Consider the following 26,785-nt stretch of genomic DNA (forward strand, 5'->3'; position numbering starts at 1 on the left):
AGCTGCCATTTTTAGGATGGTTTCCTTCCTTCAGGAAGTAGAAAAATAACGGCTCTACTGGCAGGATCAACAAGTCATAAAATGTTACAAGAAGGACTCAGAAAAACAACCACTTGAGTCTCAGCTGGGATAGTGGCTATTGGTCCCAGGGCCATATTAAAGCAGCACCGGTCTTACCAGATCCAGGTATTGGAGGCTCTGTAACAGCCGGCATTCAGCACTAAGCACACAAACCGGAATCATCACCCCCCCCCCCCCCCCCCCCCCGGGCTTTCAATGTTTTAACAGATCGCTGCATAGGAGAACACTGTAAAAGCAACAAAAACAGAATTCTTTTGCACCGTATTTACATTAGGAGTGTAGTGACATCACAAGTGTTACCTAGAAAAACAAATAAAATATACGTATCCTCATTTTCTACCACATTAAAGCCCTCTGACATGAAAAACTGATGTATAATACATTTGGGTAGATTACAAATCCTAAAGGTGTAATGTGCTGAACTGGGACATCACCATAAGTGGTTCAGGACAGATTGCACCCTTTATGTAAATATTAATTCTAACCATAGTTACACTTTAGGGTCAACATCAGAATATTTCTAGGGTCAAAAAAGGGTTCTTCACAAACAATATCTACCCAAAAAAAGAGAATTGACTATTCAGAGTCATTGAAGAGAACCCGAGTCAGAGGAATTTCAGTCCCCCAGAAGATGCAGTCGTAGTATGTGATTGGTCTATGGAGAGGAGCAATAGCTGAACAGAGAGACAATATAATAAGGAAGTCCAATCTTCTCCTGATGGAATCCCTTGGACTTGTGGCAGGACAAGATGGAAGACAAGCAGCCAGCTGGGTGTAAGTGGTACTGTTGAACACATCCCAAACAAAGAGCAGTGAATTGGTGTTGGAAGGTCTACACCAGCTTAGGAATTTGATTTCTCACTGAACAGAGATTTCTCCATGGCTGTTGTCCCTGTTGCAGTCCTACCTGTAAAGCTGTCATCCATAAGAGGAGGAGGAACCTGGAAATAAGGCATTGATCATTGGAGGGGAGGTGGAATATGTGAAGGGAGGCGTGGACAAGGTGAGCGTAGCTGGAGCCCTCAAGCTAGACGGATATTGGAATAGTCAGCAGAATCTAGAAAAGTCTCTCCCACTGAGGCTTTGGAGGCTTGGTAAGATGCCACTTGACCATTACCTAGTCTTGGTGCTGAGGCAGTGTTGGTAATGCATTAGCCCAGGATCTGACAATGAAGAAAACATTTGGGAACACAGCTCAGTTAATGAATGATGAAAATATATTCCATGTTCAGTCAAAGCTCCATAAAAAGGATAGAGATTAAAATCATTAGGAAACACAATTCACTGTTGATACTTGTCTGATGAAAATAGTCAAAAGGTAAAATAGTCTTGGGATTCTACCCCTTTAAACCCCCCTTCTCCCCATTACCTCCTGCAGCTGAAGCCTGTGAATCCTCTGGTGTATTATCACATGTGACTTATGTAAAAAAATCTGTTACACTCACAACGTGGCTACGGCTTTTCTCTGGTGTGGACCCTCTTGTGTGTGTTAAGTTGTTCTCTATGTTTAAAAGATTTGTCACATTGAGAACAGTGATATGGCTTCTCTCCAGTGTGACTCCTCTGGTGTATGATAAGGCTAAGCTTATATGCAAAAGCTTTGCCACATTCAGAACACTGATATGGCCTTTCTCCAGTGTGAGTATACTGGTGCATGATAAGACTGCTGTTGGTTGTAAATGTTTTGTCACATTCAGAACACTGATATGGCTTCTCTCCACTGTGAGCTATTTTGTGTATGATAAGCCTTGACTTTGTTTTAAAAGCTTTATCACATTCAGAACATTTATGTGGCTTCTCTCCAGTGTGAATCATCTGGTGTCTGATAAGGGATGATGCTTCTCTAAAAGTGGTATTGCATTCAGAACACTGATATGGCTTCTCTCCAGTGTGAATCCTCTGGTGTGTGATAAGATTTGACTTCCTTTTAAAAGCTTTATCACATTCAGAACATTGATATGGATTCTCTCCAGTGTGAATCCTCTCGTGTGTGATAAGACTGGACTTCATTGTAAAAGCTTTATCACATTCAGAACATTGATATGGCTTCTCTCCAGTGTGAACAATCTGGTGTGTGATAAGCTCTGACTTAGTTTTAAAAGCTTTATCACATTCAGAACATTGATGTGGCTTTGCTCCAGTGTGAATCCTCTGGTGTGTGAGAAGATAACCCTTCCATCTAAAGGTTTTATTACATTCAGAACACTGATATGGCTTCTCTCCAGTGTGAATCCTCTGGTGTTTCATAAGATTACATTTCATTGCAAAAGCTTTATCACATTCAGAACACTGATATGGCTTCTCTCTAGTGTGGACCCTCTGGTGTGTGATAAGTTGATCCTTCGATGTAAAGGTTCTATCACATTCAGAACACTGATATAGCTTCTCTCCAGTATAAATTCTCTGGTGTTCGATAAGTTGATCCTTCGATGTAAAGGTTTTATCACATTCAGAACACTGATATGGCTTCCCTCCGGTGTGACTCCTCTGATGTGTGATAAGTTGATCCTTCGATGTAAAGGTTTTATCACATTCAGAACACTGATATGGCTTTTCTCCGGTGTGAACCCTCTGGTGTTTGGTAAGATTACCCTTTGTTGTAAAAGCTGTGTTGCACTCAGAACACTGAAAAGGTTTCTCTTCAGTGTGACCCTTCTGGGGTGTGATATGTTTTGCCTTCATTGTAAAACCTTTATCACAATCCAAACAAGAAATAGCTTTTGAAATAATTGTTATGGATGCAAGGGTTGAACTACATTGTAAAGCATTGTCACTTCCACAACACTGAAATGTCTTCTCTCCTGTTGTCCTCTGAGGGGGGATTAATGTTGAAGAGGATCCAAACCATTTACAACATTGAGAACACTGATATGTCTTGTGTCCTGTGTGAATCCTCCAGTGAACTACAATAAAGACGTTCAGTCACCTAAGACATCCATTTGGCTCGTTTCCCATGTGACTGAGTTGTACTTATGAAGACCAGCATGACCGAAAACTTGGTTCTTCAATCCACCTGTACAGAAAAACAAAAAAGTCAGAATTCCATATAAAGGGCTAAATAAAGATGTTTTCTATATTTTTTTAATTAAAAAGAAAATTTATGAAAACATCCAAAACATTGCAGAGTTGACATCTGAGTACAATCAGTATCACGACATGCATTGTCAGATAATGAAACACATCCAAAGTCAGAAACGTGTAACATAGCGCACAACAGCCTTATGCTATTGGGTTTTCACAGCCATCATGGTCCACTTGGGATAGAAAAATAATATGTTAAAATTCAAAAGTATAGGAGTACACCTTGCATCACATTACCATCTTATACAATACTAGCTCAATGGGCGCTAGACCCGGAGTACTCATCCATCTATCCCACAGTTTGTCAAATTTTCCAGGGCAACCCCCTATGCTGGAAAATAATGCTGGGTGATGTTCATATGGTGAAGCCATTCCTGGGAACTGGGTGGGGTTGGAGATTCCCAGTCTAGCAAGATAAGTTTCCATGCCTGACACAAAGCCCTAGATATGGCCACCTTAGTATACGTCTGTGTAATCACACCTTCTAAGGTACCTAGAACACATTGCTCAGCCCCTTGGCACCGAGCATACGCAAATACACGGCCCCAACGGACTGGGTTTATTTTCCCTGGGGCCGCATATTTGCATATCTGTCTTTGTGGTGGGAGCACGCCGTATGACCAGCTCCCAGCACAGAGGCGGGGGTCTCACTGAGACCTCTGGGTCCCATACTAATGATCAAAACTCAGAACTCCCAACTCTGGGTCACCTGATCGCTGTGAGCCTCTGATTGGCTATCACAGTGAGGAGTCACTGTGAAGCTCGCCCCACGTGTTTTCTTACATTTTTTTTTCTCTGAGAGGAGAGAGAGAGACAAACAACAGTGTGTAAAAAATCAATCAATAATAATAATAATAACAGTAATTTAAAATAAAAAAAAATAAAAAATACGTAGATGAAGGTTTGATCTAGGACAGTGCCAGGGTTAGTGTTTGGGTCAAGGTCAGGGTCAAAGGTTAAGGTCAGAGTCAGTATTTTGGGGGGGTTATTTATTTATGTAAATTAGTATCAGTGTCAGTTAGTGTCGGTGTGTTTTAGTAGGTAAAAAAAAAAATGTAAAGAAAACTGCGCAGTACTGTTCCTGGGCTGTACTACGGGTACAAACAGCAACTAACATACACATACGAGGTATTGCTGCCATCGTCGGGGGCAGGAGAATTGTTGGGGGTTGTCCTTTGGTGGTGGGTTATGGCAGCAGCAAGAAATATACAGCTAACTTTAGAAAAAATGATTTTCACTATTTTGGGCCTGTTTTCCTTTGATCATATAAAAATAAAATCAGGAGACGTCCATTACCATTTACCAACTGGATGCACAAAGTAGTTGTGATGACGGTTTCACTAACGCATGTCAAAGCTGCAAAATTGTGCTTAGGCATTAACATTTGTTGTACCTTCAGGCGTGAAGGGGTTTGGGTTCAGTTTGATGTCATTGAAAAAAGCTTGATTAATGGTGCCGACAATCGTGTCCCAATATCTATGAAGATTATGCGTTTAGAGTGGTTCTGAGGGCCAGTTGACACCAGAATGTGATGTGGGAAATCTGAGGTCCATGTTTGTGTCCCCCACCTGGTGTCAGTGCAATGCTAACGACACCCCAAACGCAGGCCACAATCACAGGGCATTTTCCTGCACTGGATGGCATGGCACAGAAGTACAGACGTTCCATGCGGTCCGGTTGCTGTGTGTTTTGTGAAGTAGTCCAAGCACAACTTTAGCTGTGGTCTGGTGCCATTTCAGCCAATTCAAATGAATGGTGTGAAATCATACTGCACCCAGATAGCATGTGAATCGCACTGGAACGCACAGAGCATTGCATTTTAAAAATTTTGATGTAAAAAAAATACAATGTAACACCAAATTGTTTGGTAACATTTTTAAAAATGTATGTTACGGCGAGTGAATAGATACCAAACGTGTCATTCTTTAAAAGTGCGCACGCCTGCAACAGCCACAAATGACGTAAATGTCATTATCCACAGGAGATGCTATAAAAGCCTTTACAGGGCCCCACTTTAGATTTACACAGGAGGTCTAGTACTAGAATTACTGCCCTCGATCTGATGTTCACGGTGTTACCTCACATGTGTGGGACCATCGCTGTTTGAAAGCGTGCGGCATGTCTCGTGCATTCACCTTTTGCTCACAAGCACGGGGGGGCTGCATATTTCTTTCCATTTATTTTGTTGACATTGTCGCTTTACATTTCATTTGGATGACTTTTATTGGTATCACAGAAAATATAAATATCCCCTGTGATAGCAATAGGCAGTGACAGGTACTCTTTATGGAGAGATCTGGGGTGTATTAGCCTCCAAATCTCTCCTCTGCCCTTAACATCTGATCGCACCAAGATCAGTGTAATCAGATACTTTAGGCCCCTTTCACACGGACGTTCCGATTGGGTCCGGACCCGATCAGAACCTCTATTCTCCTCTATGGAGCGGCAGATGTAAACGGATATGTGTCCCTTTACACTCGCCGACATCCGATCCAATCCACCAAAAAGAGACAGATGGGGATCCATTCCCCTCCTGTCCATTGGATCGGATCACATGGCAGTCTGACCGCCCATAGAGGACAGCGGGCCGTGTCCATGTCCGCTCTGTATAAGCGAAGCAGACGCAGGCTTCTCATCCATTTGCCCAACAGCGATCAGCAGACAGATCCCCCGCTGAGCAAGAGGATCCGCTGACGGGCACACCCGGTGTGAAAGGGGCCTTACCATTTTATATTCCAGAAAACCAGAAGGCATGAATGCTCATCACTTCCATCTTCCTGCATCATGGAGGCCATCAGGGCCAATCTGGCCTCTGTTTGCTTCTATGGGACAGGAGAGGCTGAGAGGGCACAGAAGGTGGTGGAAGGGGGGAGGTCCCCTCCCGCTGCTTGTAAAAGCAATCCAGCGGCTAATTATCTGGTTGGATTGCTTTTATAAGAAAGCAGACCCTCGGCTCTAATAAACAACACCGGGATGACTTCTTCAGCTGCAGCCATCATCCCAGTATCACCAGCGAAGGTCCGGCAACGTATGGGCACCTCACTGGTCTGCAGGTGGTTATGGTGGGAACTGGCCCTGAAGATAAAATCTTTTCTTCCCTTAAAGCATTCCCCACATTAAGGTAAACAATGTTCTGCCACTTTCTGTGTCCCAACCAAACACTTACCTGAGTCCTGCATTGATCCAGCACTGAGCCCGACTGCAGTTCTTCTCCCATCTTTCTCTTCTCACAGGAGGATCGGGCAGCAGTGGGAACCATTGGCTCCTTCTACTGTCAGGTAGATCCTGAGAGCAGGGGGTGGGGCCGAGCCACTCTGTGTATATCTATAGACACACGCAGACCGGCCCTGGGGAGCTAGTCCACATGCCAGTCCCCAGAGCAAGTGGCTTGCTACAGGGAAGAAACTGAAGAAAAGGAGCTTAAAATATCCAGCAGGGACCCCAGAAGAGGAGGTTTGGGGCTGCTCTGTGCAGTACCATTGCAGGGAGCAGGTAAGGGTACCACGTGTGTTATTTTAATTAAAAAAATAATCCTTTAGTAATGCTTCAGACCTGCCTGTCAAATGGCATACCTGTAGAATGTAGAAAAACAAAATCAGAGAGAAACAATACAAAGTGGCTTGAATTCCTCTCACCATTCATACCCGACCCTTATTCTTGACTCCCCAAAATCCATAGCTAATCCATATCTAGGCAGGAAGCCTGGCTGGCCAGGAGATGGGGTCAGCAAGTGGTAGCCCTCTACCTAACCCATACCAGGCCAAATGCCCTCAACATGAGAAGGGTACCACAGGCTGCCTAGCCATGTTGATGGGGACAAGGCCTCTTCCCCCCAATTCTAGCTCAGTGGTTGTGAGGGTCTGCAGGGAAGATTTGTAAGAGGGGCCCCCAGACATCTGCCCCCCTACATAAATGTGTAAGAGGTACATAGTATGTCTGGTTACTCATTTACAAGAAAAAGGTCAACTAGAAAATAAACACCATGATAAAGTCTAACCAACAACAAAGACCCCATCATAGATAATAATCATGGCATCCGGTGTTTTATGTTCCTCCAACTTGCCAAAGAAAACACACGGACCACCAAGACTATCCCAACATATTCTGTCCACAAATGACATTTCCCATGCTGACAGCTGAAAGTGAAATAAAGGGCTTCCAGGTGAGGTCATTGACTAATTGTCTAAATGTCACTACTTCATCGCTAAATCCCATACCCTGGCCACCTGTGTCCTAGCAACCAGTGGAACTGTGCGGCACCACCTTATTGGTTGCTAAGATGCAGGCACTTGCACTGCATCATGGGTTGTTATGGTGAAACCTACGTAACAGCCAATGATGCTTTGTGACAATCATTGGTTGCTAAAGTCCGAACAGCTTCCTCGGTTGCTAGGATGGCGGAGGCTTCCAGTATCCTAGCCACCAAACCAAAAACTCTCATTTAGTGACAGTAGGGATTCCACCACTAAATAAATGAGTTCTGGCTGCAGCAGAGGTTTTGCAGGTTGGTGAACAAAATGGATGAACTGGCCGATACATGGACCTTGTAAAACTTAGAGGACATCTACATTGAAGAGCAGGACTTGCAGATCTGAGACACAGGAACCTGATGATGAGAAGCCCAAGAAGTGCTCACTACTGGAGTGGGCTTCAATAATGGAAAGGAGGCACTTTGTCACGTAATTCATAGGCCTGAAAAACAATCTGTTCAATCCACTTAGAACCTTTCAAATTCAATCAGAAATAATGGACCCGGAAGAGTGAGAACCTCTTTGTAAGGACCCTCTAGAAGAACAAACAGGGAATCCATCTGCCTTAGAAAATCAGCGGGCGAGAGGTGAACCCCGACTGTCCCCAATACATCCAGACAATGGAGAGACATCTACTCGGGGGAACTAGTGCTAGACTCAGGGAGGGCAATGCAATCTCTTCATTAAAGTCATACTAAACACACACGGTGCCATCTCCATGGGCCCTTCTCTTTCTGTATGTGGATGGGTTCAATATCGAAATTGTCTCCATATTCTGTAAACTTATATTGGGGAGAAAAGTCCAAAATAGAAAGTCCTTCCAATTCTTGTGTAAAAACTGAAAATGGGTTTAATAATGAAATAGCAAGCAAGCTTACAAGAATAATCTTCAAATCCAGAATGAAAACTAATAATAATAGAAGTGTAGTTATATTCTTGAGATAGGAATTGTGTGGAATCATGTGTGTGTATAGCAGTGGGCAGCTCTTCCTCATGGAAGCGTCTCCCCTCCAGTCTTTGTTCTCTTCCTTGTACTCTGTTAGGAGCAATTCAGCCCCCACCTTCTCCTAAAAGTGAGCTGGGTTTCCTCCTGCGTCTTATAGTCCCACTATACTGGAGTCTCTGGAGACAAATGCCTATGCAGGGAAAACACTTTCAGCCTTGCTCCCCTCCCTTCTCTGAAATCCAATACTCGGGGCCCCTTTTCAGAGCCACACTGATCTTCCATCAGAGGTGGGGGGATGGCATGGTCCATGTGAAAGCAATGATATACATGATAGAATAGAACTTTACCTATCATCTGAATCCCATCATATTACAGACGCCAATAGATGGATTTCAATGTAAACTCCTTTTTCATTTGAATATGTTAATCAGGGAATCCTACAGTGTAAAGGACTTCCATTCCTAACTTATACATACTTAAACCTTTATGTACTAAATGCATGTGAGACCTTATCCTCATACAACCTCGGGGGAGGGGTGCAAGCCAACGTACGACTAATTGACACCACATGTCCCTAGAATATACAGACTAAGCCATGTCTATGTAAATACACACATACTGTATATATATATATACACACACAGAGGCATACCTCCGTTTAGGAATTTAATTCGTTCTGCGGGACTTTTTGTATAGCAAAAAATTAATAAACTGAAACGCGGTTTCCCATAGGAATGCATTAAAAACCAATTAATCCGTTCCGGAGGTCAGAAGAAGTGAATTCCACTAAAATACTGCAGGAGGTATTTGATGGAGTCATGCGGTATTTTAGTAGTGACAACCATGCGGCAATGTTTCAGCTGTCTGCAGGGTTCCCCACTGACAGCTGAATGTAAAAGAATTGCCGGCAATTAAAAAATAATCAAAAAACGGCATGGGGTCCCCCCTCCCATCCATACCAAGCCCTTCAGGTCTGGTATGGATTTTGATGGGAATTCCCACGCCAAAGTTTTTTTATAAAAAATGGCTTGTAGGTCCCCCCAAATCCACACCAGAGCCTTATCCGAGCATGCAGCCCGGCAGGTCAGGAAAGGGGGGGAGCAAGTGCCCCCCGCTCCTGAACCATACCAGGTCACATGCCCTCAACATGGGGGGGTGCTTTGGGGCAGGGGGGCTCCTCCCCAAAGCACATTGTCCCCATGTTGATGGGGACAAGGGCCCCTTCTCTACAACCCTGGCTAGTGGTTTTGGGGGTCTGCAGGCAGGGGGCTTATCAGAATCTGGAAGGCCCCTTTAACAAGGGAGACCCGAGATCCCGCCCCCCCCCCCATGTGAAGGAGTATGGGGTACATGGTACTGCTACACATTCACAAAAAAACAAAAAGTGTAGTGTGAAAAAAGACAGGACAGGGTCTGTGACAAGTCCTCTATTAAAGGAAAAACTAAAAGAATGTCCCCCGCAGTAGATCCAACACCAATCACGATGTCCGCCATCACCGCCACTGCCGCTGCAGCACCAGTAAAATTATTTTTTAAAAAGTCTCTGTTTCTGATGATGGGAGCCTCCCTGCCCCAAAGCACCCCCCCATGTTGAGGGCATGTGGCCTGATATGGTACAGGGGGGCACTCGCTCGTTCCCCTCCCCTTTCCTGACCTGCGGGGCTGCATGCTAGGATAAGGGTCTGGTATGGATTTTGTGGAGCCCCCACACCATTTTTTTTCATTTTGGCATGGGAGTTCTGACACTGGGGGTAACTGACTTGGTGTCACTGACATCCCCAGTGACACCAATACAGTGATCAGTGCTAAAAAAAAGCCCTGACACTGTGCTAATGACACTGGGCAGGAAGGGGTTAACATGAGGGACGATCAAAGGGTTAGCTGTGTGCTGGGAGTGTTTTACTAGGGTGGGGGGGTCAAAGGATGCATTGAGGTGCTGGGACAATAAAGGGAACTCTTGGACAGATTGTCGGTGACAACTGCCTGCTGAGGTCTAATAACACAAAACTAAAAGAAGGTCGTAGCTCTGTTGAGGGGGTTAGAAGGAAGTTGGTGGGGGGCAGAGAGGAACATTATGGAGATCTGCACTGACCTTGGGACCATTGAGGGACCAGTAATGGTAGCTGTACTGTAGATCTGCTTCATTGCCGGGTTCAGCTCCATTACCACCACCAAGTGATCTTCCATATACCAGCAAAGACAAGGGTGAAGCTCAAAATCTCATTCAGTCATCTTCCATGAGAACATGCCCCCCCTCTGCCTTGTCCCCCACCATCCCCCATCCTGTGTCAGCGTGCAGGGGGGAGCAGGAGGATATTCTAGTCTGCTGGTCTATATTAAGTAGGGTGGGAGAGGAGGGGGAGGGGTATTAGGATCCATGTCATGTATGTCAGCTGTCTGCATCATTATTGGCCCCACACCTGCATTCCGGACAGTTCTGTGTACAGACAGAGGGGGGATTTACTAAATACAACTAGGCTGTTCACTTTACACTTTTCACAGAACTTTCCCCCGGAGCTTAGTGAATGCGGTGAAATTTGACTTTACAAAGAATATCCAATCACATGCAAAGAAAATGTAAAAAATGCAATTTTGCTTCCACATGATTGGCTGATGGAAGTCAGGAGAGCTTCACCTCATTACCCGACCCCTCGTCTACTAAGGTACATTTCTTATCCTTCTGGTATTCAAGGGGTTAAACACAAATGAGGTTTGTATTATTATTTCAGCCAGCGGTCATGTAAAATTGATCCGGGCAGCTGTAGAAGCAGCCAATCACTTTACAGTACAGAGAATGTGCCGCCCCTCCCCCCTGCTGGTGCCTGCCGTGTTTCCTCCAGGATGTCCAGGACGGAGGAACATCGGTAAACCACTTCATCTTACTAAGCAGGAGGAGCTTGGAGAGGATCTGATCCCCCGATCTCATCTGTGATGCCTGAACCCCAAAATGACAAACATTCTGTCACTTCCAGGTTCAGAGCCGTCATTCCCGACTGCTGTAGTTGGGTTAGTAGCAGGGGGGGGGCAGGGGAGGCATTGGGGGTCTAATAGACTCCTGAGGTCTTCATGACGAGGTCTTGGATTAGTAGCAGTGGAGGTCAGGGGAGTCACTGGGGGTCTAATAGACCCCTGAGGTCTTCATGAGGAGGTCTTGGGTTAGTAGCAGTGGAGGGCAGGGGAGACATTGGGGTCTAATAGACCCCTGAGGTCTTCATGAGGAGGTCTTGGATTAGTAGAAGTGGAGGTCAGGGGAGACACTGGGGGTCTAATAGACCCCTGAGGTCTTCATGAGGAGGTCTTGGATTAGTAGCAGTGGAGGGCAGGGGAGACATTGGGGGTCTAATAGACTCCTGAGGTCTTCATGAGGAGGTCTTGGGTTAGTAGCAGTGGAGGTCAGGGGAAACACTGGGGGTCTAATAGACCCCTGAGGTCTTCATGAAGAGGTCTTGCCAGCTGCTTGATGCTATTGCATAGAGGACGTGTTAGCTCTCTTGGTATATAGTTACCCCCCCCCCCCTCCCCCGCACATACAAACAAATGTAAATGAGCACACAAGCGTATGTAAGCAGCCATTGCATGGCACATCACGTGTGAGTGAGAGGAATAAGTCGAGGGCCATCATTCACAGGTTACTACACATTATATAAACCTGATGACCTGTAAAGGATTGGAGAGCGCCCCCTATGGCAGATTTCAGCCCCCGTAGTTCTTTGCCATGTCATAGGTGCGCACAGTTTGGAGTCTGGACATGTTTGGTATCTGTTTACTCGATGCAACGTCATCATTTCTATCTCACCAATGAATGGGCATTATACGGAGTTTGCACACACTAACATTCATTTCAATGGATTTCTTTCCCTGAAAATATGCATTTGATAAACTGCCACCATTTAATCTCCAGGGTCTCTGCTTTCAGAAAATATATAATTGTTTGGGGGGAAATAAATATCTGGTATAAAATGCTGATCTGAACACTAACAATTGCCCCATAGACACACGGATAAGTCGAGAAATTCCCAAACCGTTTCCAGGGGCATCTTTTGTGTCTTTTTGCTGTGTGTCCAGCAAGGCCTTGTAGGCGGAGAGATGTGATGTCATGACTGCATATAAGAACTGTCATGGAGGGGGCAGCTGTCAGACGGCGGGAGCCGGAGTCACAAGTTTTTCCTTTTTCCGGGTAGCGATGGCGGCGGGCATTGTGAGTGACGTTGGATCTATTCGGGGGACATTTTTTTAAATTGTTATTTTTAATAAAGAAATTGTCACAGAACGTCTCCTGTCATTTTTACACTACACTTATTTTTTGTGAATGGGTAGCAGTACCATGTACCCCATACTCATTCACATGGGGGGGCTTTTAGATTCCAATAAGCCCCCCACCCACATACAGTAGGAAGGACAGACGGCAGAGCAGAGGACAGTAGATAGGATGGGGCAGTGGGGGGGGGGGGGCAGTAGGGAGGACAGATGGCAGTGTGGGGTACAGTAGGGAGGACAGACGGCAGTGTGGGGTACAGTAGGGAGGACAGACGGCAGTCTGGGGTACAGTAGGGAGGACAGACAGCAGTGTGGGGTACAGTAGGGAGGACAGGGGGCATTGTGGGGCACAGTAGAGAGAACGGGGGACATTGTGGGGACAGTAGGGAGGACAGGGAGCAGTGTGGGGAACAGTAGGGAGGATAGGGGGCAGTGTGGGGGACAGTAGAGAGGACAGGGGGCAGTGTGGGGGACAGTAGAGAGGACAGGGGGTGGTGACGGGGGACAGTAGGGAGGACAGGGAGCAGTGTGGGGGACAGTAGGGAGGACAGGGGGCAGTGTGGGGGACAGTAGAGAGGACAGGTTGTGGTGACGGGGGACAGTAGGGAGGACAGGGGGCAGTTTGGGGACAGTAGGGAGGACAGGGGGCATTGTGGGGGGTATTAGGGAAGACAGGGGGCATTGTGGGGGACAGTAGAGAGGACAGAGGGCAGTGTGGGGGACAATAGGGAGGACGGGACAGTGTGGGGGACAGTAGGGAGGACAGAGGGAAGTGTGGGGGACAGTAAGGAAGACAGAGGGCATTGTGGGAAAAGTAGGGAGGACAGAGGGCATTGTGGGGGACAGTAGGGAGGACAGAGGGCATTCTGCTGGACAGTAGGGAGGACATGTTGAAGTGTGGGGACAGTAGAGAGGACAGGTGGGACAGTGTGGGAAAAGTAGGGAGAACAGCTTGCAGTGTGGGGGACAGTAGGGAGGACAGGGGGCTGTGTGGGACAGTGGGCAGGACAAGGGGCAGTGTGGGAGACAATAGGGAGGACAGGGGGCAGTGTGGGGACAGTAGGGAGGACAGGGGGCAGTGTGGGGGACAGTAGGGAGGACAGGGGGCATTGTGGGGGACAGTAGGGAGGACAAGGGGAAGTGTGTGGGACAGTAGGGAGGACAGGGGGCATTGTGGGGGACCGTAGGGAGGACAGGGGGCATTGTAGGGACAGTAGGGAGGACAGGGGGCATTGTGGGGGACCGTAGGGAGGACAGGGGGCAGTGTGGGGGACAGTAGAGAGGACAGGAGGCATTGTGGGGACAGTAGGGAGGACAGAGGGCAGTGCGGGGGACAGTAGGGAGGACAGAGGGCAGTGCGGGGGACAGTATGGAGGACAGGGGGCAGTGTGGGGGACAGTATGGAGGACAGGGGGCAGTGTGGAGGACATTAGGGAGGACAGGGGGCAGTGTGGGGGACAGTAGGGAGGACAGGGGCAGTGTGGGGGACAGTAGGGAGGACAGGGGGCTGTGTGGGGTATAGTAGGGAGGACAGGGGGCAGTGTGGGGGATAGTATGGAGGACAGGGGCAGTGTGGGGGACAGTAGGGAGGACAGGGGGCTGTGTGGGGTATAGTAGGGAGGACAGGGGGCAGTGTGGGGGATAGTAGGGAGGACAGGGAGCAGTGTGGGGGACAGTAGGGAGGACAGGGGGCATTGTGGGGGACAGTAGGGAGGACAGGGAGCATTGTGGGGGACAGTAGGGAGGACAGAGGGCAGTGTGGGGGACAGTAGGGAGGACAAGGGGAAGTGTGGGGGACAGTAGGGAGGACAAGGGGCAGTGTGGGGGACAGTAGAGAGGACAGGGGGTGGTGACGGGGGACAGTAGGGAGGACAGGGAGCAGTGTGGGGGACAGTAGGGAGGACAGGGGGCAGTGTGGGGGACAGTAGAGAGGACAGGGGGTGGTGACGGGGGACAGTAGGGAGGACAGGGGGCATTGTGGGGGATATTAGGGAAGACAGGGGGCATTGTGGGGGACAGTAGAGAGGACAGGGGGCAGTGTGGGGGACAATAGGGAGGACGGGACAGTGTGGGGGATAGAAGGGAGGACAGGGGCAGTGTGGGGACAGTAGATCAGACAGGAGGCATTGTAGGGGACAGTAGGGAGGACAGGGGGCAGTATGGGGGACAGTAAGGAAGACAGAGGGCATTGTGGGAAAAGTAGGGAGGACAGAGGGCATTGTGGGGGACAGTAGGGAGGACAGAGGGCATTGTGCTGGACAGTAGGGAGGACATGTTGAAGTGTGGGGACAGTAGAGAGGACAGGTGGGACAGTGTGGGAAAAGTAGGGAGAACAGCTTGCAGTGTGGGGGACAGTAAGGAGGACAGGGGGCTGTGTGGGAGACAGTAGGGAGGACAGGGGGCTGTGTGGGAGACAGTAGGGAGGACAGGGGGCAGTTTGGGGACAATAGGGAGGACAGGGGGCAGTGTGGGGGACAGTAGGGAGGACAGGGGGCATTGTGGGGGACAGTAGGGAGGACAAGGGGAAGTGTGTGGGACAGTAGGGAGGACAGGGGGCATTGTGGGGGACCGTAGGGAGGACAGGGGGCATTGTAGGGACAGTAGGGAGGACAGGGGGCATTGTGGGGGACCGTAGGGAGGACAGGGGGCAGTGTGGGGGACAGCAGAGAGGACAGGAGGCATTGTGGGGACAGTAGGGAGGACAGGGGGCAGTGTGGGGGACAGTATGGAGGACAGGGGGCAGTGTGGGGGACAGTATGGAGGACAGGGGGCAGTGTGGAGGACATTAAGGAGGACAGGGGGCAGTGTGGGGGGACAGTAGGGAGGACAAGGGGAAGTGTGGGGGACAGTATGGAGGACAGGGGCAGTGTGGGGGACAGTAGGGAGGACAGGGGGCTGTGTGGGGGACAGTAGGGAGGACAGGGGGCAGTGTGGGGGACAGAAGGGAGGACAAGGGAAAGTGTGAAGGACAGTAGGGAGGACAGGGGGCATTGCGGGGGACAGTAGGGAGGACAGGGGGCAGTGTGGGGGAATGAAGGGAGGACAAGGGAAAGTGTGAAGGACAGTAGGGAGGACAGGGGGCATTGTGGGGGACAGTAGGGAGGACAGGGGGCTGTGTGGGAGACAGTAGGGAGGACAGGGGGCTGTGTGGGAGACAGTAGGGAGGACAGGGGGCAGTTTGGGGACAATAGGGAGGACAGGGGGCAGTGTGGGGGACAGTAGGGAGGACAGGGGGCATTGTGGGGGACAGTAGGGAGGACAAGGGGAAGTGTGTGGGACAGTAGGGAGGACAGGGGGCATTGTGGGGGACCGTAGGGAGGACAGGGGGCATTGTAGGGACAGTAGGGAGGACAGGGGGCATTGTGGGGGACCGTATGGAGGACAGGGGGCAGTGTGGGGGACAGCAGAGAGGACAGGAGGCATTGTGGGGACAGTAGGGAGGACAGGGGGCAGTGTGGGGGACAGTATGGAGGACAGGGGGCAGTGTGGGGGACAGTATGGAGGACAGGGGGCAGTGTGGAGGACATTAAGGAGGACAGGGGGCAGTGTGGGGGGACAGTAGGGAGGACAAGGGGAAGTGTGGGGGACAGTATGGAGGACAGGGGCAGTGTGGGGGACAGTAGGGAGGACAGGGGGCTGTGTGGGGGACAGTAGGGAGGACAGGGGGCAGTGTGGGGGACAGAAGGGAGGACAAGGGAAAGTGTGAAGGACAGTAGGGAGGACAGGGGGCATTGCGGGGGACAGTAGGGAGGACAGGGGGCAGTGTGGGGGAATGAAGGGAGGACAAGGGAAAGTGTGAAGGACAGTAGGGAGGACAGGGGGCATTGCGGGGGACAGTAGGGAGGACAGGGGGCAGTATGGGGGACAGTAGGGAGGACAGGGGGCATTGTAGGGACAGTAGGGAGGACAGGGGGCAGTGCGGGGGACAGTAGGGAGGACAGGAGGCTTTGTGGGGACAGTAGGGAGGACAGGGGGCACTGCCGGGGACAGTAGGGAGGACAGGGGGCAGTGTGGGGACAGTAGGGAGGACAGGGGGAAGTGTGGGGGACAGTAGGGAGGACAGGGGGTTGTGGGGTTGACAGGGAAACAATGAGGGGTTTTGCTGATTCTTGTATTTCCCCTAAATTCTGTCACTCCACACCTTGTATATGAGTGACCCCAGTAATGACGGGTCATGTCTACACTGCTGTTTCTGGGGTGACAGGGGGCAGTGTAGGGGACAGTAGGGAGGACAGGGGGCAGTGTGGGGGACAGTAGGGAGGACAAGGGAAAGTGTGGGGGACAGTATTGAGGACAGGGGGCAGTGTGGGGGACAGTAGGGAGGACAGATGGCAGTGTGGGGGACAGTAGGGAGAACTTGTGGCAGTGTGGGGGACAGTAGTGAGGACAGGGGGCAGGGTGGGGGACAGAAAGGAGGACAAAGGAAAGTGTGGGGGACAGTAGGGAGGACAGGGGGCAGTGTGAGGGACAGTAGGGAGGACAGGGGGCAGTGTGGGGGACCGTAGGGAGGACGGGGGGTAGTGTGGGGGACAGTGGGGAGGACGGGGGGTAGTGTGGGGGACAGTATGGAGGACGGGGGGCAGTGTGGGGGACAGTAGGGAGGACAGGGGGCAGTGTGGGGGACAGAAGGTAGGACAAGGGAAAGTGTGGGGGACAGTAGGGAGGACAGGGGGCAGTGTGGGGGACAGTAGGGAGGACAAGGGAAAGTGTGGGGGACAGTAGGGAGGACAGGGGGCAGTGTGGGGGACAGTAGAGAGGACAGGGGGCAGTGTGAGGGACAGTAGGGAGGACAAGGGAAAGTGTGGGGGACAGTAGGGAGGACAGGGGGCAGTGTGGGGGACAGTAGAGAGGACAGGGGGCAGTGTGAGGGACAGTAGGGAGGACAGGGGTCAGTGTGGGGGACCATAGGGAGGACGAGGGGTAGTGTGGGGGACAGTATGGAGGACGGGGGGCAGTGTGGGGGACAGTAGGGAGGACAAGGGGAAGTGTGGGGGACAGTATGGAGGACAGGGGGCAGTGTGAGGGACAGTAGGGAGGACAGGTGGCAGTGTGGGGGACAGTAGTGAGGACAGGGGGCAGTGTGGGGGACAGTAGGGAGGACAGGGGGCAGTGTGGGGGACAGTAGGGAGGACAGGGGGCAGTGTGGGGGACAGTAGGGAGAATAGGGGACATTGTGGGGGACAGTAGGGAGGACAGGGGGCAATGTGGGGGACAGTAGTGAGGACAGGGGGCTGTGTGGGGGACAGTAGGGAGGACAAGGGGCAGTGTGGGGGACAGTAGGGAGGACAAGAGAAATTGAGGGGGACAGTAGGGAGGACAGGGGGCAGTGTGGGGGACAGTAGGGAGGACAAGGGGAAGTGTGGGGGACAGTAGGGAGGACAGGGGACAGTGTGAGGGACAGTAGGGAGGACAGGGGGCAGTGTGGGGGACAGTAGGGGGAAAGGGGGCAGTGTGGGGGACAGTAGGGAGGACAGGGGGCAGTGTGAGGGACAGTAGGGAGGACAGGGGGCAGTGTGGGGGACAGTAGGGGGGAAAGGGGGCAGTGTGGGGGACAGTAGGGAGGACAGGGGGCAGTGTGGGGGACAGTAGGGAGGACAGGGGGCAGTGTGGGGGACAGTAGGGAGGACAGGAGGCAGTGTTGGGGACAGTAGGGAGTACAGGGGGCAGTGTGGGGGACAGTAGGGAGGACAGGAGGCAGTGCGGGTTAAAGTAGGGAGGACAGGGGGCAGTGTGGGGGACAGTAGGGAGGACAGGGGGCATTGTGGGGGACAGTTGGGAGGACAGGGGTCAGTGTGGGGGACAGTAGTGAGGACAGGGGGCAGGGTGGGGGACAGAAAGGAGGACAAGGGAAAGTGTGGGGGACAGTAGGGAGGACAGGGGGCAGTGTGAGGGACAGTAGGGAGGACAGGGGGCAGTGTGGGGGACCGTAGGGAGGACGGGGGGTAGTGTGGGGGACAGTGGGGAGGACGGGGGGTAGTGTGGGGGACAGTATGGAGGACGGGGGGCAGTGTGGGGGACAGTAGGGAGGACAGGGGGCAGTGTGGGGGACAGAAGGTAGGACAAGGGAAAGTGTGGGGGACAGTAGGGAGGACAGGGGGCAGTGTGGGGGACAGTAGGGAGGACAGGGGGCAGTGTGGGGGACAGTTGGGAGGACAGGGGTCAGTATGGGGGACAGTAGGGAGGACAGGGGGCAGTGTGAGGGACAGTAGGGAGGACAAGGGAAAGTGTGGGGGACAGTAGGGAGGACAGGGGGCAGTGTGGGGGACAGTAGAGAGGACAGGGGGCAGTGTGAGGGACAGTAGGGAGGACAGGGGTCAGTGTGGGGGACCATAGGGAGGACGAGGGGTAGTGTGGGGGACAGTGGGGAGGACGGGGGGTAGGGTGGGGAACAGTATGGAGGACGGGGGGCAGTGTGGGGGACAGTAGGGAGGACAAGGGGAAGTGTGGGGGACAGTATGGAGGACAGGGGGCAGTGTGAGGGACAGTAGGGAGGACAGGTGGCAGTGTGGGGGACAGTAGTGAGGACAGGGGGCAGTGTGGGGGACAGTAGGGAGGACAGGGGGCAGTGTGGGGGACAGTAGGGAGAATAGGGGACATTGTGGGGGACAGTAGGGAGGACAGGGGGCAGTGTGGGGACAGTAGGGAGGACAGGTGGCAGTGTGGGGGACAGTAGTGAGGACAGAGGGCTGTTTGGGGGACAGTAGGGAGGACAAGGGGCAGTGTGGGGGACAGTAGGGAGGACAAGAGAAATTGAGGGGGACAGTAGGGAGGACAGGGGGCAGTGTGAGGGACAGTAGGGAGGACAGGGGGCAGTGTGGGGGACAGTAGGGGGAAAGGGGACAGTGTGGGGGACAGTAGGGAGGACAGGGGGCAGTGTGAGGGACAGTAGGGAGGACAGGGGGCAGTGTGGGGGACAGTAGGGGGGAAAGGGGGCAGTGTGGGGGACAGTAGGGAGGACAGGGGGCAGTGTGGGGGACAGTAGGGAGAACAGGAGGCAGTGTTGGGGACAGTAGGGAGGACAGGAGGCAGTGCGGGTTAAAGTAGGGAGGACAGGGGGCAGTGTGGGGGACAGTAGGGAGGACAGGGGGCATTGTGGGGGACCGTAGGGAGGACAGGGGGCATTGTAGGGACAGTAGGGAGGACAGGGGAAGTGTGGGGGACAGTAGGGAGGACAGGGGGCAGTGCGGGGGACAGTAGGGAGGACAGGAGGCATTGTAGGGACAGTAGGGAGGACAGGAGGCATTGTGGGGGACAGTAGGGAGGACAGGGGGAAGTGTGGGGGACAGTAGGGAGGACAGGGGGTTGTGGGGTTGACAGGGAAACAATGAGGGGTTTTGCTGATTCTTGTATTTCCCCTAAATTCTGTCACTTCACACCTTGTATATGAGTGACCCCAGTAATGACGGGTCATGTCTACACCGCTGTTTCTGGGGTGACACTCCTTGCATGGCATCTGCTCCATGAAAGAGCCCCCCAAAAAATGCATGAAAGACACTTTGAGTCTGGTATGGATATTTTAGGGGTTAATCACACAAAAATATAAAACATAGTGTGTTGTCTATTCTAGTATTTGGGGGGTTTGTCCTGTCCTGACATTTGGGGGTGTTTGTACTGTCCTGGTATTTGGGGGGTTTGTACTATCCTGACATTTGGGGGTGTTTGTACTATCCTGGTATTTGGGGGTGTTTGTACTGTCCTGGTATTTGGGGGTGTTTGTACTATCCTGGTATTTGTACTGTCCTGGTATTTGGGGGGTTTGTACTATCCTGACATTTGGGGGTGTTTGTACTGTCCTGGTATTTGGGGGTGTTTGTACTATCCTGGTATTTGGGGGTGTTTGTACTGTCCCAGTATTTGGGGGTGTTTGTACTATCCTGGTATTTGTACTGTCCTGGTATTTGGGGGTGTTTGTACTGTCCTGACATTTGGGGGTGTTTGTACTGTCCTAGTATTTGGGGGTGTTTGTACTATTCTGACATTTGGGGGTGTTTATACTGTCCTGGTATTTGGAGGTTTGTCCTGGTATTTGGGGGTGTTTGTACTATCCTGGTATTTGGGGGTGTTTGTACTATCCTGGTATTTGGGGGATTTGTACTGTCCTGGTATTTGGGGTTTTTTGCACTGTACTGGTATTTGGGGGTGTTTGTACTGTCCTTACATTTGGGGGTGTTTGTACTGTCCTGGTATTTGGGGGTGTTTGTCCTGTCCTGGTATTTGGGGGTGTTTGTCCAGTCCTGGTATTTGGGGTGTTTGTCCTGTCCTGGTATTTGGGGTGTTTGTCCTGTCCTGGTATTTGGTGGTGTCTTGTCCTGGTATTTGGGGTGTTTGACCTGTCCTGGTATTTGGGGTGCTTGTCCTGTCCTGGTATTTGGGGGTATTTGTCCTGTCCTGGTATTTGGGGGTATTTGTCCTGTCCTGGTATTTGGGGGTGTCCTGTCCTGTCCTGGTATTTGGGTGTGTTTGTCCTGTCCTGGTATTTGGGGGTGTCCTGGTATTTGGGGGTATTTGTCCTGTCCTGGTATTTGGGGGTGTCCTGGTATTTGGGGGTGTCCCATCCTGGTATTTGGGGGTGTCCTGGTATTGGGGGTGTCCTGGTATTTTGGGGTGTTCTGGTATCTTAGCCCCCCAGAAATGTGCTGTGCAGTGAGAAGTACAAGCTGTGTACACCCCATGATCTCTCCATAGTCTGCAGACGATATAACGGCCACACAAAGCAATCAATATCCACTTTTTGGGGTCCTTTTCCCATAAACATGGAGCGGGAGACATTTTGGTGAAATTTATAACTAACTCTGAGGTTACTTTATATTTTTTATAGCCAAAAGTAAAAAATATTGTTTTTCTTCAAAATTTTTGTTTATAGCTTGAAAAATAAAAAGCGCACAGGTGATGACATCCCACCGACAGAAAGCTCTATTTGTGTGAAGAAAGGACGGATATTTAATTTGGGTGCAGTGTTGCACGACCGCACAATTGTCAGTTGAATTAGTGCAGCGCTGAGTAGCAAAAATAGGAGTGGTCATTATGGGGGGTAAATCCTTTGGAGGGCAAGTGGTTAATGTATTTGTGTATTTATTTTACATTTATTATTAATATTATTATTATTATTATTATTACCACCTTTACAAAAAAATAAATAGAAAGAAAAAAAAGAAAACAATAAATGAAATAATATAAATAAATTAATAAGAAGAAATAAGAAATAAAATACTGACCCCAACCCAAACGCTAACCCCTAATCCTAACCCTAATCTTACCCCTCACCCTAACAGAAAACTAAATAATAATACATTAATACTACTAATAATAATAATAATAATAAAAAAATAACACTAAAAGTTGATGGGAAAACTAAAACACAGAAAAGCCAAAGCTCAAAAATGGCTAAAAATGCTGTATAAAAACATGCTACAATTGTAAAATTTGTGAAAAAATGCTATGCTCAGATGTGAATGGAGCCTAAGGGCCTGAAATACAGCATGCTCTTCCCTGCGAATCTCAGGATCTAAGAAGGCTGATTCTTCACCTCTCCTGAAGAAGCTGCCTTCTGTTTAGTCTCCACTATGAGGCCTCTCTTGTTGGATGGCAGTTTGACCATTTGCACATTTACATATTTGTTACAGTTGACGCTTAGTACCCCCAGTTTCATGGATGATCTGAACCCCATTTATATTCTGGATACAGTCTGTCATAGGAGACTTTTCCCCAGTTCCCTCCATACCTCTTGCACATTGTTCCTTCTGCAACATTCAATAAACATTTTTACTTTTTATTAAAATCATCTTCCATGGTGTGCATTGTGTCTGCTCAGTATTTCTGTCTGTTATCTGTGAAATAATGAAACCTAAACATCTTATTTCCTAAGTCCAATCCTGGCCGTGTGAAGCTCAAATTCTCATCCAGTCATCTTACATGAGAACATGTTCCCCCCTGCCTTGTTCCTCACCATCCCCCCTCCTGTGTCAGTGTGCAGGGGGGGGGAGGGGTGCAGAGGGATAGTGTAGAGTGCTGGCCTGTAGTAAGCATGGTGGGAGAGGAGGGGGAGGGGTATTAGGAATGTCATGTATGTCAGCTGTGCTGGATCATTAGCGGGCCCCAGAGCTGCATTATGGACAGTTCAGTGTACAGACAGAGGGGGGGGGGAGGGGGGTTACAAAAGGCAGACAGGCTGTTCACTTTTCAAGGGAAGTTGCACCTTTCAGAGAAGCTTTCCTCATCATAGTGATTGTGAGGAACTATGACTCTGCAGATTGCTTGCCAATGATTGAATGATGGAGGTCAGCAGGACTTCACCTCATTCATTAACCCCTCGTCTGCCGAGGTCCATTTATAAATGTTCTTGTTATCCCCCTTGTAATAGTAATAAAGTTAAATGAAAATTTTTTATGAAAAATCCAATTGTAATAAAATCAATAAAAATAATTAAAAAAGTGTAAGCCAAACCTGTCCTTTGTGCGCATCACACACATGAATACAAGCATGCGCACAGGACACACATGTGTACAGAAACAGCAATTGTGTGGCACATGTGAGGTATCGCCGACAACATCTGACTGACACCAATAATTTTCGGGGTGTTATTCAAGGGGAACTCTAAACTGATGACCTGGAAAAGCTTTGAAAGTGCCACCTATGGAAGATTTTAGGTACTGCAGTTTCTCACTCTCTCCTGGGTACGCACAATTTTCAGCTTTGACACGTTTGGTATCTATTTTCTCATCACATCATCTTTTCTATCTTCCTAACAATGAGGAGAAATATTGTGTTGGTGTCACTAAGATTCATTGTATTTGTTCCTGGAAATACGCATTTGATGAACAGCCGAGCAAATATTGTGCGGCGTGAAAGATTGCATCAGCCGCCATTGTTTACTATGAATGACTGGAAACCCACCAATCAGCTCTCTATTCTCAGAAAGCAGAGACCCTGAAGAATGAAGAGGCAGCAGTCACACTTTTTATGGCGCACAATATTTGCTCGGCTATTTCATCAAACCCAAGTTTTCAGTAAAAAAATACACTGAAATGATTTTAGTGCAAACACAATAAAATCCCCAATTTGTTGGTGAAATATAAAAGATGGGGCTGCATGGAGTAAATAGATACCAAACATGTCCATCCTTAGAACTGCATCCGCCTGGGAAATCACACAAATCTATGGCCTCCAAACATTCACCACAAATCACCCTTTAAAAGCCTTTACAGGTCATCGTCATGTATGATGGTTCTACAATTCTTCATGTCCCTGTGACGTGTGCGCTGACACCTCACATGTGTGACACCATTTATGTCTCCATACACGCTGGGCGTTTGTATCATGATATGGACACGGGTGAATGCCGGAGACTCAACATTTTTTAACATTTATTTTATTTTTTGTTTACTCAGGATTTAGCAAGTCAGCTATGTGGTAGCATGAGCAGGTGAAAGGTCCTCTTTATGGAGACATTGGATGTCTATTGGACCCCCAATGTCTCCCTTGCCCTCCAATGCAGCTGATCAACCACAAATTGTGCTTGATTAGCTGCATCCACAGCTGCAGCAGCCAGGAAATTACAGCTGTGACCCTGAAGTGATACAAGTGACTTTGGGGTTCATTACCCGCAGAGGGATCAGGGAGAGGATTTTCCCCGATCACCTCCTGCTCCCACTGTAAGAGAGGAATGGGTGAGTCCAGGAACCAATGTGGGGGCCCCTGACAGGGGGGTGGGCATACCCTGAGAGCCCCATAAAAGTTCTCACCAACTGGGTCACCTATATCTGAAAGCATAGAAAGAGGCATGACATGGCGGGGAATTCTGAATACACAGAGCAAAGCTGGAAATGGGGCAGCAGGTGGATTGAGAGGTGGGCAGAGGGGGCAGAGGGGGGACAGAGGGGAGGACAGGGAGGCAGTGGGGAGATAGAGGGGTGGACAGGGGGTAGTGGGGAGACAGAAGGGTGGACAGGGGGGCAGTGGTTGGACAGAGGGGTGGACAGAAGCAGTGGGGAGACAGAGGGATGGACAGGGGGGAAGTAGGAGGACAGAGGGGTGGATGGGGGGCAGTGGGGGCCATGAGCAGACAGAGGGGGGGAGAGAGAGGTGGACAGGGGGCAATGGGGGGACGGAGAGGTGGACGGGGGCAGTAGGAGGACAGAGGGGTGGATGGGGGCAGTGGGGGCCATGAGTGGACAGAGGAGGGACAGAGAGGTGGACAGGGGGGCAGTGGGGGGACAGAGGGGTGGACGGGGGCAGTGGGGGGACAGAGGAGTGGATGGGGGGACAGAGTAGGGACAGAGCGGTGGACAGGGGGACAGTTGGGGATAGATGGGGGACAGGGGAGCAGTGGGGGGACAGAGTGGTGGATGAGGGGCAGTGGGGTGACAAAGTGGTGGAAGAGGGGGACAGGGGGGCAGTGGGGGGAGACAGAGGGATAGTGGGGGACAGAGGGGGGGACTGGGGGACATTGGAGTGATAGAGGAGTGGACGGGGGTAGTGGTGGGACAGGGGAGCAATGGGGAGCCAGAGGGGTGGAGAGGAAGTGGGGAGACAGAGAGGTGGACAGGAAGGCAGTAAGGGGACAGAGGGGTGGATGGGGGGCAGTGAGGGGAAAACAGAGGGCAGTGGGGGGACAGAAGGGTGTATGGAGGGCAGTAGGGGCAGTGAGGGGACAGTTGGGTGGACAGTGGGGCAGTGGGGGGTCAGAGAGGTGGACAGGGGCAGTTTGGGAACAAAGGGGTGGATGGGGGGACAGTGGGGGACAAAGCAGTGGACAGGGGGACAGTGGGGGACAGATAGATGAATGGGGCAGATGGGGGAAAGAGTGGTGGACTTGAGGACAGAGGGAGGGGCAGGGGGACAGTGGGGAACAGATGGGTGGACAGGAGGATAGTGGAGGGATAGAGGGGTGGACAGGGGGGCAGTGGGGGACAGATAGATGGACATGGGCAGTTGGAGGACAGGGGGGCTGTGGGGGGACAGAGTGGTGGACAGGGGGACAGTTGGGGACAGAGGGGGGGAGGTGGGAGAACAGAGGGGTGGACAGGGGGATAGTAGAGGGATAGAGGGGTGGATGAGGAGCAGTGGGGGGAAAGACAGGTGGACAGGGGGTAGTGGGAGGGCAGAGCTGGGGACGGGGGGCAGTAGGTGGATAGAGGGGTGGACAGGGGAGGACAGAGGAGAGGACAGGGAGGCAGTGGAGGAACAGAGGGGTGGACGGGGGGTAGTGAGGGTACAGGGGGGCAATGGGTGGGTAGATGGGGGCAATGGGGGGACAGTGGAGTGGATGGGGGCATTAGGGGGACAGAGGGGTGCATGGAGGGCTGTGGGGACAGTGAGGGGACAGAGGGGTGGACAGGGGGACAGTGAGGGGACAGAGGGGTGGACATGGAGCAGTGGGGGAACAGATGGGAAACTGCCTTACTCAAACTCTCCAACGACCTGCTAACCGCCAAAGCTAATGGCCACTATTCAGTGCTCCTACTCCTTGACCTCTCTGCGGCCTTCAACACAGTCGACCACCCCCTCCTCCTCAAAAAACTACACTCCCTCGGCCTCAGAGATTCTGCTCTCTCCTAGCTCTCATCCTACCTGTCACAACGCTCCTTCAGCGTTACCTATAATGCTACCACCTCCCTCTCACTCCCCCTCTCTGTTGGGGTCCCTCAAGGCTCTGTCCTCGGGCCCCTTCTCTTCTCCATCTACACCTCCTCCCTTGGCCAACTCATACACTCTCACAGCTTCAACTACCACCTCTATGCCGACGACATACAAATCTATCTCCCAACCCCCCACCTCACCCCCTCGGTCTCCGCCCGAATCACACACCTACTGAGCGACATATCAGACTGGATGTCGCTCCACTTCCTTAAACTGAACCTCTCCAAAACCGAGTTTCTTGTCTTCCCCCCAGCCCGGACACCACTCCCATTGACTTCTCTATCACATCGAACAACGCTACCATCAAACCCGCCCTGCAGGCCAGAGTACTTGGTGTCATTTTGGACTCCAACCTATCCTTCCAGCCCCAAGTCCAATCTTTAACAAACTCATGCAGACTCCACCTCCGCAACATCGCCAAAATCCGCACATTCCTAACCCCAGAAACCACTAAACAGCTCATCCACTCCCTCATCATATCACTACTCAACTACTGCAACTCCCTCCTCACTGGCCTGCCTCGCCGCTGGCT

The 26,785-nt window shown here is 50.8% G+C and overlaps 1 protein-coding gene across 3 annotated transcripts in view; it reads right to left on the minus strand.

Moving 5' to 3' along the window:
• Nucleotides 1-247: 247 nt before the first annotated feature.
• LOC149449063 (uncharacterized) overlaps nt 248-26,785 on the minus strand; it is a 128,750-nt gene continuing 102,212 nt past the window's right edge. For 2 of the 3 annotated variants that reach the window (XM_089693861.1, XM_089693860.1), the window contains exon 2: nt 248-3,094. In XM_089693861.1, coding sequence (XP_089549987.1) covers nt 1,534-2,763 — 1,230 coding nt within the window. In that variant the 5' untranslated portion in view covers nt 2,764-3,094 and the 3' untranslated portion in view covers nt 248-1,533. Of the gene's footprint in view, nt 3,095-10,450; nt 10,645-26,785 lie in introns of those variants that run through there. The other variant, XM_089693859.1, reaches the window with a different exon arrangement.

The sequence above is a fragment of the Staurois parvus genome, unplaced genomic scaffold (genome assembly GCF_062004578.1).
Source record: "Staurois parvus isolate SC_StPar_1 unplaced genomic scaffold, SC_StPar_1.0 ptg000638l, whole genome shotgun sequence".
Taxonomy (NCBI): Eukaryota; Metazoa; Chordata; class Amphibia; order Anura; family Ranidae; genus Staurois; species Staurois parvus.